Source organism: Zootoca vivipara, chromosome 12, assembly GCF_965207765.1.
Source record: "Zootoca vivipara chromosome 12, rZooViv2.hap1.1, whole genome shotgun sequence".
Taxonomy (NCBI): Eukaryota; Metazoa; Chordata; class Lepidosauria; order Squamata; family Lacertidae; genus Zootoca; species Zootoca vivipara.
Window position 1 is genome coordinate 25,659,265 of NC_142595.1, and position 14,050 is coordinate 25,673,314.

The following is a 14,050-nucleotide window of genomic DNA, read 5'->3' on the forward strand; positions in this document are numbered from 1 at the left end:
TTCTTGTACAGTCGTACCTTGGTTCTAGAATGGAATCCGTTCCAGAAGTCCGTTCGACTTCCAAAAGTTTGAAAATCAAGGCGTGGCTTCCAGTTGGCTGCAGGAGTTTACTCAATCAGAAGCTGCAGAAGCCCCGTCGGACATTCGACTTCCAAAAAACGTTCGCAAACCGGAACACTCACTTCCGGGTTTGTGGCATTCAGGGATGTGAGGCTGTGCTTTGTGGGCCATTATACATGGTAAGAACTGAGATGATACAAAGCAGGGTTTCTTGCTGGCGGCACCCCCCCTGCCCCCACCCACCCCCCACTGTATAACTTGCTGCAACAAATAAAAAGCTTCATTGCAATTGCACTGTATTAAATCATTAGAGGAGCAAGTTAATTCTTAAAAAGTGCAAATGTTTTTTCTTCTTTTGTTTTTCTCTTACTAGCATGCCACTTCGAGCACCCTTAGGAAACAGAACTCAGAAACATTATAAAAGTATAGTTAATATGGCCTTCCTTAAACAGGGGCCGAATAGAAACAAGCTTTAAAGGCTTTCTGTGGGGAAAGGACCGTTCTTCAGACTTGCTATGCACGGGAGATTTTGCACTTTGCTCCTTGAAAGCGGAGGGCGGGGGAAAGGAGATTGGCACTAAGAAATAACAGGCCAGTTATAACATTCAGAGCAGGAGAGAAACAAGCTTGTTTTTCTGGTTGGGATGGGCGTCTTCTCCCCATGTTTACTCCATTCCCACGCGGGCCGTTTACGCAACCCTCTTTCCTGCACAGACAAGCACCAGAAAGAGAAGCAGAAACAGCCTTCGCCTCTAGAGGATCGGCAACGTGACGCCAAGGAGCCCAGTGGCAGCCAAGTGACCGATTCCACAGACACACATCCCAGTAGCTCCCAATCAGATAAAAGTCTGGACAGTGGGGAAGAAACTGACACATTCCTGTTGGCAAAAAAAAAAAGCCTGATTCAAGTCAGGTCCAACGTTCAGCGGGAATGAAGCAATAAGCAAGGTGGGACTAATAAGTAGGTTAAAAACAATGAACAGGTGGACTCCGGTTTACCATGTGGCTGTGAACTATCTGAAAATAATCTCAGAACGAGTTCCACAGACTTTCAAATTGTTTTTTTTATTTCATCTGCTCCAGCCGACTCTATTTTGGGTACCTCTCCCTGATAAATCATTTTTCTCTCATTTGCCTTTGGGGGAATGCCTTGCAAAAATGTTGTTTAGTATGCATACACAACTCTTCATTTGTGGCATTTCAGTCCCACCCACCCCAGCCAGGATTTTTAAGAAGCGAAATCTCTGACCAGATTCTTGTCGGCATGAATGTCAATGAAGGCTGAAAGTATCATGCTTGAAGATACAGCTTTCCATTTCACATTCTGCAGCTGGCAAGATTCCCTTTGAGTTATTGGTAACGTATTACGGCAAGTGTGTCTTCCTAGTGTATCTTTCACCAAATAAATGAAAGTGTCCACCAAATGAACAAACACCCTTTTCTGCTTTTAAAGTGGTGTAGGGCAAGCTACTTGCAAGTACAGTCTGCAGCAGAGTACATAGACCTCAGAAGTCAGTACAGTGGTACCTCGCAAGATGAAATTAATGCGTTCCGTGAGTCGCTTGGTATAGCAAAAATTTCATCTTGCGAAGCGCGGTTTACCATTTAGCCGGTTTAGCCGGTCTACCCATTTAATTAATGCGTTCCTATTCGTCTTGTGAAGCGCGGCCATAGGAAACTTCATCTTGCGAGACCCCTCAAGCAACGCAAAACGCTTTCGTCTTGCGAGTTTTTCGTTGTATGAGGCATTCGTCTTGCGGGGTACCACTGTAATGGCAAAGGCATCAATTCAAGCAGGAATCTTTTCTGCAAGGATCCCTTTGTCCATCTGTGAAATGTATTGTAACCCAGTGTAGCCCAGGGACTTATGGGGAGGAGAAGGAGGAGATTCCCCCCCCAAAATGGTGGATGTTATGAGAGTTTCTACCCAGCAATACTTCCCAACTGTATCAGGTGTGCACAACTTCTGGCCTACCAAGCTGAACAAACAGCCCAGCAGGCAGGAGAATATATAACCTGATAGAGCTGTCTGATTGCGGCTGTAAATGCACAGGGTCAAGTGCCAGGCAACCCACAATACAAGGCTGGTAAGCAAGGTTTGGGTTGGTAGATTCACTGTCTAGACCTGCAGTATGGCAACACGGAAACAAGTTTTGGTTAAAATCAAGAGGGGTTTTTTTATTGTAAGGACTGGTAATTTTTATTTAAAGAACTGGAGAGAGAGAGGGTGAGTGCACACTTCCAAGGGACATGTATTATCTCTCTAAAACTTAATTTTAACGAACTGGCACGCTAGGATGGAGAAGCTGTGGCCCAAAAGCCCTAGGTGTATTATGGACAATTGATTAAAACAACTACTTTGGCACGGCAACCAATGGCAAAATTTGGATCTTCTATAGTTGCAGAAATTGTATGAAATGTTTTTAGCACAGTAAAATAATAGGTACAGCAGCCTTAGATGGTAAGCCAGCAGCAACATGGTAAAGGCGGCGGCGGCAGCAACAACAACACTGTGTTGACTGACAACGAGAAAAAAACAACCTCTCTTATTAAACGTAATAGAATTTATGGCTGAGGCAGGATCTGAGCTGAAGGTTCCTCCTACTAACTGTGTGCATTTTTATCCACTATACACCATCAATAGATTAGAACTTTGACAGCATTTAAATCAAATTAGAACTTTACCACGGGTACATCCACTAGTTTGTTCTAAATTGTATGATCAGATGACAAAGGGTCACAGAACCCCTTTACTGCTAAACGTTACACAGAAGGGGGATTTCTCCAGGTGTAGAGCCCCCTCCCTGCACACACGCTGCACCTGCCAATTTTTAGGTCAACAAAGCTATACAGCCAACAAAGAACATCAAAACATAACCTGCTTTGCAACTATTGACAGATGTAGGAGCCCTGCTCCAATTGCAGCTAGCCTCCTGGAGAGAAAAGGAGAAATATGGACATTTATGGTAGAAGGAAGGAAGGAAGGAAGGAAAGAAAATGAAATATAGATTTTCAGGTTGGGACTGAGGTGCTGGTTCTGAAAATATTGCAGGTGACTTCACTAGACAATGTCCATTTTAGAACGAAGAAAGCATTTATGGGTGGAGGCCTAGATTGGCCTTTGGGGGGATTTTTTGAGGAATGACTTCTCCAGCAGAAGCTGCGGCTCAACCCTCCTGGATCAATGGTGTCATTAGACTACCCCCAGGCGGGTTTGGCAGGGTTTGACAACAAAACTGCTTTTTCAAGCCAGGCATGTTTTAGAAAGGAAAAGTGTCTCGTTGAAGCAACGCTGGTGGAGCCAACATGCTCCACCTTCCATACATTCTGGGCATGCCCATGCAGCTTAAAGGCGCTAGAATCAAGATAAGCGCCCCCACTTCGCCCAGCCCAGTTGCCACTGGGAGATCAAGACCTACAGTAAAGGCAGAGGCTGTGAAAAGGAAGGAGCTGCTAAGCATTTGACAGGTACAGGGCTCAGTCTCTAACACGGGGGTAAAACAACTTTGTGCCTTCTGGATATTCTCACATGGGAGAGAGCCGATACAGCAACACAAAGAAGAGGGGAAATGTACTCTGTGCGCGTTCAGAGACCCACTTCAAATTTACATCACACATTTTAGAGCTGAGTCAGCTCTGACATGCAATTCAATCACGGGGTTCTGGATAAATGCACTCTGCCATGGAAGGCATAAGTCACACCAGGAAGCTAGACAAGAATTTTATTATCTCGTTTTTTAACAACAGCAACACAGCACAGGAAACGTGACTTCATCCAGTTACAGCTATATCCAGGGTCACCTAGTGGCTACACCATAAAAATGACACTATCCGCAAGAACACCAAAATTTGGCAGGGAAAGTAACAGGCGTGCTCTTCTTTCTCAACTCCTGGTTTTTAAAATGTGTGGTTGGTGAGATTCAGCATTCTTTTTTCTTTTCTTTTTAAAAAAAGGCACATTTATAGCTCCCCGTGTTTTGAAGGGTGCATCTCAAAATCAGTTAGGGCATCTAAGCCTACAGATGCTAGGATTGAAAGAGAAAGGGCTTTGGAAGAAAACGAAGCCTCATGCAAGGGGTTCAATACTTGCCCACGTAAGGACAGAGACGCCAGTCTGGTAAGCAAGGCTACCATAAAGTGTGTCAGAGAAACCGCAAGTTCCAGCAAACACTACAGATAAGTTTCCAGACACAAGTGGGAGGTTTTTGAGGAGCCGGGAAAGACAGACGTCAAGAAAAGTGCTGTCCCCACATCCTACAGAGAGCAAAATGGGCAAGAAACTAGCGTTTGCTGGGGGATCCAGGAATCCTTACAGCAGTCTCAGAAACCCTGCTCCTTTGGCATTCTTTAACCCCAAAGGAAGCCCTATATATTCTATGATTGTGCGTTGCCCATAGCAAGACACCTGATGGGGAATTCTTCCATGGCCGAGCCGCAACAGCCATGTCACTTCCCAAACAGCAGTCTCGCTTCCTCGGCGTCTAGAGCTCAGTGGGGACTCTCCTACAGGACAATCGACTGAAAAGGGGCCCGTAATAAAGTCAACTCCCAGCTGCCTGAGTTCTTCGTGTGTCCGCCAGTGGTCTCCCAGCAACCAGGCAGTAAGAGGCCTCAGGCTTGGGCCACCCAGACAAACAGAGGGCCTGGGCTCTTTTCTAGCGCTTGGTATAAAAAGAGTTGGAGGACACATTAAAATTAACTTCATTACAGCTGGCGAGATTCAGTTCCGGACCGAGCCCTCACAGCTTTCGTAGATGCTCTCCTCCTTGCACCACTTTTTTAAAAAAACTTAAAAAGTGGATTAAAGGTAAAGGGACCCCTGACCATTAGGTCCAGTCGTGACCGACTCTGGGGTTGCGCGCTCATCTCGCATTATTGGCCGAGGGAGCCGGCGTATAGCTTCCAGGTCACGTGGCCAGCATGACAAAGCTGCTTCTGGAGAACCAGAGCAGCACATGGAAACGTCGTTTACCTTCCCGCTGTAGCGGGTCCTATTTATCTACTTGCATTTTGACGTGCTTTCGAACTGCTAGGTTGGCAGGAGCTGGGACCAAGCAACGGGAGCTCACCCCGTCACAGGGATTCGAACCGCCGACCTTCTGATCAGCAAGCCCTAGGCTCAGTGGTTTAACCACAGCGCCACCTGGGTCCCTGTAGGCATCTGTAAACAAACCAGCAAACAAAATATGGCCGAGGCAAGTGGATCCACTTGTTTCCAATTAATTCAGCAAGAGGATTATAACAAGGAAAGTTAGTATGCTATTGTACAGGGCACCAGGTGCCTGCAAGAAATGAGCTATAAATTATACCTACTTTTCTGTGGCTCAACCCCAATTCTTCCAACAGAAGAAACCATAGCTAACTAGAACCTCTGCATTCAGACACAGCATATTTCTGAATACCAGATGTTGCAGATAAACAACAAGGGAACATTGTTGTCCTCGCGAGCTGCTTGTGAGCATCCCAAAGGTATTAAAACAAGAGTGCTGGACCTGAAGGTCAAGTGATTTGCGCCCTGGAGGAAGGGCGGGATATAAATTGAATAAAGAACAAATGAATAAATGAATAAAATCACAACCTGAGTACAAGGCAGAGGTGTGGTCCAAGCACAATGCCCACAAACAGTTTCTCCTTCTAAAAAATCTCCAGTCCTTTGACTCAGCTGCCTTCAGTGCTATGGTATGTCCTATTCTGAATTTCCCCATTCCACCCACTCCACCTTCAGGCTTCACATGTTTGCAGACACAAAAAGAAAAACAAATTCAGGTAAGACTCATAAAATAGCGCGGTAAACACTTCCTTCTTCACACAACGCACGGTTAACCTAAAGAATTCTGCACAACACAGTGTGAGGATGGTCACTAGGTCTGGGAGTTTTTTGGAAGGATCAGACTATGTCAAGGCAGATGGCTAACAGATCTATGAACAGCTAAAATAGCTAAATGGAACACCAATGTTAAGAAGAAGCATCTCTCTAAAAGCCAGGTGATTCTACAGGCAAACAACAGACAAAGGCCATCACCTTCACATTCTGCCCATCTAGCTGCTATTCGATACAGCATAGTAAGACTAGATGGGACATTGGCCTGATAACAGTAAGGATGCAATGACCAAACTCTGAATTAGCACTCCTGGGGTCAGGAACCCATTTGACTCAAATTCCCATCAGCCCCAGCCAACAAGCCCAATGGGCAAGAATGATGGAAGGTGTAGTCCAGCTCATCTGGAAGACCACATGTTCCCTACAAGAGCAAAAAAAACATTCTATTTTTTTACAGATTCAGTCCCCCACTCCCCGTTTCCTTTCCAGACTCACCCTAACGGGACAATTCCCATTTCTCCCCTGTCCACTCTACCATGCTAGTTCTTTTGGTTTATGGAATCTTTATGGAATCGTATTACGAATGAGTTCTCAAGGAAAGGACAGAAGATGCACACCCTTTGTGAGCCCCATCAACAGAGCCAGAATGGATGGAGATAAGGCACTAGACCTGACCACATCTCCAAGGAGGCAGAATTCTGGCAAACCAAAGCATGAAATTTAAAAGATGTTGATGGACAGATGCTGTCTAATAAGCACCCATTTGGCCTCCAATTCTCCGTCTCCTGCTTGAACAGCTCCCGGCTTTGAGGGAGCCCCTGGCAAACTGTGCTTTGCTGGGGCTCCTCCTAAGCTGGTGGGCTTCCTAGATGCATTCTTACTTAGCAGAAGCAGAAGGGAGAGGAGGCCAAAAGGAACAGCCACCCGTGTGGCATGGCACTACTAGCAGTGCCTCTCAATTTCCCTTCCAGACTTGGTACTTTGATCTCTAATCTTGGTGAGGAGGATAAGAGAGCTGGTAAAGACAAAGGAGCTATAGCAGCTGCACACACACACACATGTTGCTGGCCTCCAACTCCCATCATCCCTAACCATTAGCCATGGTGGCCGAGGCTGATGGGAAATGGAGTCTTGACATCATCTGGAAGGCCACAGGTCCCCCATCCCAGGTTGTCTATAACCCGTGGAACATTCCATTCCCCCCTGGATCTATTGCAAACAGCTACACAGCAAATTGGTGAATGCTTTAAGCAACAAACAAACTATTCCAAGTGCAATCACTTAAGATAGCAGTATATTTAAGGGGAACCTAGAAAATAGCATGTCGTCAAAACAAGTGAGCCGCAGGACCCCCTGTAATGACACAGAAGTTGTGATGCAATTCTAGACTGGCATGGCAATGCATAGCGCTTGAGTCATGCTGCTGCTGCTCCTGAGGGATTTGGGGTGCTGCAACAGTCTGGCGCAGTGGCGTAAACCACTGAGCCCTGGGCTCGGTCCCAGCTCCTGCCAACCTAGCAGTTCGAAAGCACGTCAAAGTGCAAGCAGATAAATAAGTACCGCTCTGGCAAGAAGGTAAACGGCGTTTCCATGCGCTGCTCTGGTTTCGCCAGAAGCGGCTTAATCATGCTGGCCACATGACCCAGAAAAACTGTCTGCGGACAAACATTGGCTCCCTCAGCCAGTAAAGCGAGATGAGCGCGCAACCCCGGAGTCATCCACGACTGGACTGAACTGTCAGGGGTCCTTTACCTTTACCTTTTTTTAACAGTCTGGGGGCAGGGACACCAGTTGCCTGTGGTAAGTGAGTAGTGCTTACCATATCTATCTCCCCTTCCCTCTTTTGGTCATCTTACAGCAGAAAGAACTCCTGGGAGTTCAGAGCATGGCAATGTCTGTTACAATTGCCCACCACATTCTGCTATTAACGAACAGGGGTAAGTTGCCGGGGAAGAGAGCTGAATTGGTGGAGAGTTGGGAGGTTGAAGGTTGCTTGCTTGCTCTGTAAAACCATTAGAGAGTTTAATATTTAACAGCAGCTGCAATAGAAGAGAGGTTTGGGGGGGTGGGAGAGGTTCTGGCGGGAGTCTGAAGGTCACTATGGAAACAAGCTAACTAAGGTCAAGGGAGTTGTGTACCACACACCCCCAAACCTCATGCTAATATCCCAACTCAAGGAAGAGACATCACCTTGCCAACAAAGGTCCGTATAGTTAAAGCTATGGTTTTCCCAGTACAGTGGTGCCTCGCTTAACGAATGCCCTGCTTAACGAAATTTCCGCTTAACGAAAGGATTTTTCAAAAGGAGGTTGCCTCGCTAGAAGAATTCGTTTTATGAAAAATTCTTCTAGCGAATCACGGTTTCCCATAGGAATGCATTGAAATTCAATTAATGCGTTCCTATGGGCAAAAAAAACCATTAAAAAAAATTCAATGTGTTCCTATGAGATTCGCTAGACGAATTTTTCGTTACAAGAAAAGACCCGTGGAACGAATTAAATTCGTCTAGCGAGGCACCACTGTAGTGATGTATGGAAGTGAGAGCTGGACCATAAAGAAGGCTGATAGCCGAAGAATTGATGCTTTTGAATTATGGTGTTGGAGGGGACTCTTGAGAGTCCCATGGACTGCAAGAAGATCAAACCTATCCATTCTGAAGGAAATCAGCCTGAGTGCTCACTGGAAGGACAGATCCTGAAGCTGAGGCTCCAAGACTTTGGCCACCTCATAAGAAGAGAAGACCCCCTGGAAAAGACCTTGTTGTTGGGAAAGATGGAGGGCACAAGGAGAAGCGGATGACAGAGGACGAGATGGTTGGACAGTGTTCTCGAAGCTATGAACATGAGTTTGACCAAACTGCGGGAGGCAGTGGAAGACAGGAGTGCCTGGCGTGCTCTGGTCCATGGGGTCACGAAGAGTCGGACACGACTAAACAACAACAACAAGGAAGAAAGAAGGAAGATTAAAGAATGAAAATCAAGTTGGGAACTTGCCAAATTATTGTCTCACACCTTTGCTTTGGGTCACTGCTGTTCCCCTATGTTCACCCTGCTCTGAGCAAAGGATTGTATCTCTAGGTCACCATTTATTGACATGGCAAACAAACTTTCAGAAAAGTAGGAATTCTTAGGAGTCTCCAACAGAATTATCTGTGTCAATCTAGGAAAGCTATGAAAGTAGCATCTGGTTTGGGTCTGTGAAATAGGTTTTGGGGTCTGTTCAAGATTTACAAGGGCTTTTTTAAAAAGACACACAGATTAACTCAATAATCCTTACAACCAGTGCTTTTTTTTCCTGGGGGTGCTCAGAACCTTTTCCTGCCAAATGTTAAAAGTGCGGCACTTACTGTAACAACTTCATGGTGGGTACGGACACCTTTTTTCTCTTAAAAAATAAACAAAGCACTCCTTACAACAACCCTGCCAAGTGGACCAGCATCACTGTAGTACATTACATATTAGACTGCAGAGATGGCCCAAGCATAATCTTGGCATCACATGCTCTTGAGCAGAACCCTGACTAGAGTACAGTGGTACCTCGCAAGACAAATGCCCTGCAAGACGAATTTTTTGCAAGACGAATGCGTCTTGCGATCTGATGGTGACTCGCAAGATGAATTCATTTTGCGAAAAATTCGTCTTGCGAATCGCGGTTTCCCACAGGAATGCATTGAAATTTAATTAATGCGTTCCTATGGGCAAAAAAAAAAAAGAAATTTCAATGCATTCCTATGGAAAACCGTGATTCGCAAGACGAATTTTTCGCAAAACGAATTAAATTCATCTTGCGAGGCACCAATGTATTGTTTGAATCCGCAGAGCACACCATGTTTTTACAACCCAACAACTATCTGCATTTAAGTCTACCTCTGGAGTATGCAAGCTTTCAAGTCATACAGCATTCTTCAGCCAAACAATACAAAGGCTGCAACACCTACTTGCACTCAAATCCGCCTCCTTCATTGGCAACTTTTTGACTGACTGGTACATCCTAATTCTACACATTTCCTAAATCTCCAAATATGTGTGACTGTGTTAATTGATTTAAAATATAATATGCAGGAGAAAAGACCATCTGGGTTGTGAACACATTTCTTAAATCCCTGGCCACAAACAATTCTCATGCACCTGGAGGTAGGGAGAAAAGCAAACAGGAGTCTTTGAGCCCCAGCAACCCCTCACTTTGGAACCCAACCACTGGATTTTCTTAGCGGGATTATGAAACAAAACAAAAGATGACGAAATCCAAGGGATTAAAAAATTATTTACAAACAACACAGCCTTTGCCTGCTGCACTTCACAGTAAAAAGAGCCAAAGGACAGCATGTAGCAAAGCAAGGAGCCAGTAATGACAAGAATGGATGATCAAATAATCCCCTTTGTGTCATTTACAGCATGTTGTTAGCATATCTTCCCTTGCCACATCAGAAGTTTTGCAACATTCCAGTAAACCCCATCAAATTTTCCTTCCTTGCCTAAAATAACATCATCAACTCAAGTCAGATTTTGGTCCAACTTAAGTCCCAACTCTAAACATTTAAATTGTGTGTAGTTACTAGAGCCAAATTGCCAGGGCTGCTGGCAGAATTCACATTCTCCATTCAAGATGCAGAACCAGGCTGAAATGCAAAGCCCAACCAACACCAATGAGAACAGTTCCCCTTGCTCCATTCCTACATGCGCATCTCTTCAGATCTCCAGAGACAGAAAGCTGGCTCCAGTGGTGAAAACGGGGCCCCCACTTCAGGTATTATTTGTATAGCCACTCTGGAGATCTGTGGGATGCAGAGTATCCAGCATGAAGCCCATATACACTTATCAAACCATTCAGCATACAGTTTCAACCTCTTTGCTTTGCACCAGCCCTGCTCCTCTGAGTTTTAACATCAACCTGGCATAATTTAATTGGTGAAGTCCCCACGAACACAACATGAGAGGTAGGGGGAAACTTCATCAGCTGAATTCCTGCAGCTCGTGCTCTTGGTTCCATTCCGGCATTTGATTCTTCCCTTGCCAGGGTTCCTTGCAGCTAAACTATATGAACAGTTTTGTGTTTGTTTTGCAATCAAACAATTAAGAACATCGATCATAAAAACCACAATGCAAAAAAATTAACCCACAGTTTTACAATAGCTCAAACTCATCAGATGAAAGCTCTTATGGGAATGTAATATATTATAGAGTCAGTCCATCTAACGCCGTATTGCCTCCCACCTGGAGAGGTCAGTGATCAAACCTGGCACCTTACACGCAAAACAGATGCTCCCCACCACCCAGCTACAGTGCTTCTCCTCTCCTAAATAAAGATGACTTTACAGATTTTTGCCTACTCTTCAAGGATGGTCCTGTGTGGTGGGGCTTCCTTTGAAAAAGGACTGGAAACTCCAGCTAGCTCAAAACAGGGCAGCAAGATTCCCAAAGGGGAGGGTTCTTTTCATCTGCACTGGTCCAATTCAAAGTGCTAGTATTTTTTTTTTAAGCCCTAAATGATTTGGGACCAGTATTATTGGCATCTGTCCGTCTCAGAAGACAACAAAATAAGCCTCCAGAGAGGCTCACTGAACACCTAAACTTTCAGCACCAGGTACAGTATATATCTCTTTATTCACAAATAATAACAACTATGGTTTTACTGCATTTTAGTCCTCAGATTAGTTTTGTGTCCACCCGCCCCTTTCTTGGTTGTGCTTCACATTTTTATGGATCTTTTACTGCCTCTTGATGGTACAGGCCTGGGGATCGGTGCCTCTCCATATTGCTTCAGGACTCCCCATGTCAATCAACCCCAGGCAGCACAGGCCATGGTCAGGATGGTGGAAGTTGTAGTCCTGCAACAATATGATACCTCAAGGACTGCCTCCTTCCATATGAACCTACCTGGACCCTGAGATCATCTTCTGAGGCCCTTCTTTGTGTGCCTCCTCCATGAGAAGTCGTGGCAACACGAGAACGGGCCTTTTCTGCGGTGGCTCCCCATTTGTGAAATAATCTCCCCAGGGAACTTCTCCTTTTATACACCTTTAGGCGCCAGTCAAAAAACGTGCCTTTGGCTGAGGGACATGTCCTTTTAAATGTGTTGTGGGAATGGGAGGGATTATCGGTTTCTTGCTGCTCTTATTTTTACTATGTTTTTCATGTTTTAAAATTGTGTTTTTATGCGGTCAACCGCCCCAAGATCTGCGGATGATCTGCAAATTTACAAAGTTCTTGAACAGACGGCTGTGCTCATCCAGATGTTGCTGTACTTCCAATTTCTCTCCTCCTTGCCCACTGGGCCATCCTTGCTAGGGCTAATGAGAGCTGGGGGATGGGGGGCAAAGGTTCCCCACTCCTGCCATAAGGCACTTCTTATGTTTTTAAGGAAAGGCATTTGGGATCTCCGGAGCAATGCCCTTCGGCAAGTTTTGACACACGGCGGGGGGTAGCCTGCTGGGGATTTAAGTCACGTTAACTCGCCGAGACTGAATGAGAACAAGTCCCGCTCCGTCCAGCACCATCTCCCGCCTCCTCCTTCCCAGGCAAAACCCTCCCCTTCTCTCTCACACACATCCACTGCAATGTGTAACCCAAACAACAAGGCTACATCGTTTAACTCTGCCCTAACCGACTCAAGAGTAGAGCTGTCTCTCCACCGCCCAGCTTGCAAGCGATTGCCAACGCGGAACAGAAGCGCCCTGCGCGAGTCGCGCAAAAACACGCGTCGCAAGGGCGGCTCTGCAAACATGCACCCTTTTCCCGTGCAGCTCGGGCTTGGGGGGCGAAAAGGGGGCAGAGAGGGCGGCCGCCGACATCTTCAAGGGCAGCTAATCCGCGCCCCAACGAGTTCTTAAAGGGCCCGTTTCCTTGAAGGCGCGCGTGGCCCGAAATCTCGGCGCAACCGACGATCAGAGGAGCGTAAAGTTCTCCCTGGCCCCATTTCCCACACCCAACTCCCACAACGTTTGGAACAATGCAAAGAACTGAGCTTTTGTAACCCCCCCACACCCACCAACGCCCCCGCCCCCGGCCACCGACTTGACCCGGAGACCAGGAATTAATTAATTAATCACAAACACGCGGCTAATTCATTAAATAATCCCGCCCCGAACAACGAAACCCGAAAATCAACAAGTTTGCACACATAGGTTTCTCTCCCCCCCCCTTATTTCTTCCAACTTGGAGCCCCCTTTCTTGGTTGCAAAACTGGCTGAGAGATTCCCTCCTGGATGCCTTCCCTCTTCTTTTTCTTTGCCTCTTCTCCCCCCCCCCCAATAAACAGAAATAGAAACAAACATAAGGATTGAAACTTACCTTCCGTGCTCCAAACAACTCCTGGCCAGACCGAAACCAAGAAGAAACCCATGCAAAACCAGCAGGGGCTGGGGATGGGCCCCATTGTTTTTTCATTGCAAATCCCAGCTCATAATTTCGTCCGGGCAAGAGAAGGAAGGTGGGAGGAGATTTTTATTTTTGTTTTCTCCAAGCGCCTTGGCAATCGTGCCCGGTTTGTTTTCTTGAGTTTCGCTTCCCCCTTTGCACTTTTCCTTGCAACCCAACTTTTCAACCCTTTTCACTTCCTTTACAAAAAAAAAAAAAAGCCACTACCAGAAGCCACCACCTCTTCTCAGTGTCTCTCCCACCAGCACCAGGCGTCGGGAACGCGCTCCGAGCGCGCTCCGGAGCAGGATTCCTGCTCCCTCGGGAGTGGCAAACGAGTTCTTCGTCGGAGCACGCCAAAGCCGTTCTTTGCCTCGTGGGAAATCAAAGCTGGAGAGAGGAGAAAACTTTGCGAAACGTTTTGCTTTGCCTCCTTGTTGCTGAAGGTGGAATTCCTTTCCTTCTCCTTGGGCGATTTCTTTGGACACTTTCCAGTTCAGAGCATCGACCTTGAATGGACAAAGAGAAGGGAAATATATATATTTCTTGGAATGAAATTAAATGAAGGCTCCGCTTGCCAAATAATTTAAGGTGGAGGGGGCGGTGGGGAGAGGAAAGTATGTAAATCTGGAATGGGGTTTGGGGGGGGGAGAAACAGCTGTGTTATAAATAGAACTGTCCAATATTTCAAAAGACCTTAATTAACCGATTAGGAGGCAAATAATTAATATTGGTTGTTTGAATACTGTAAAATACATGATTCCAGACCGTCACCAGAAATCGGTATAGTTACCTTTCTGAAGGACCTTACGAT

At 46.0% G+C, this 14,050-nt stretch overlaps 1 protein-coding gene across 1 annotated transcript in view; it reads right to left on the reverse strand.

The window, feature by feature from the left end:
• The window catches only part of ERBB2 (erb-b2 receptor tyrosine kinase 2), a 60,564-nt gene extending 47,031 nt beyond the window's left edge, over positions 1-13,533 (reverse strand). The window contains exon 1 of the mRNA XM_035134300.3: positions 13,171-13,533. Within this exon, the coding sequence (XP_034990191.3) occupies positions 13,171-13,255 (85 nt within the window). The 5' untranslated portion in view covers positions 13,256-13,533. The remainder of the gene's footprint in view (positions 1-13,170) is intronic.
• Positions 13,534-14,050: the final 517 nt, after the last annotated feature.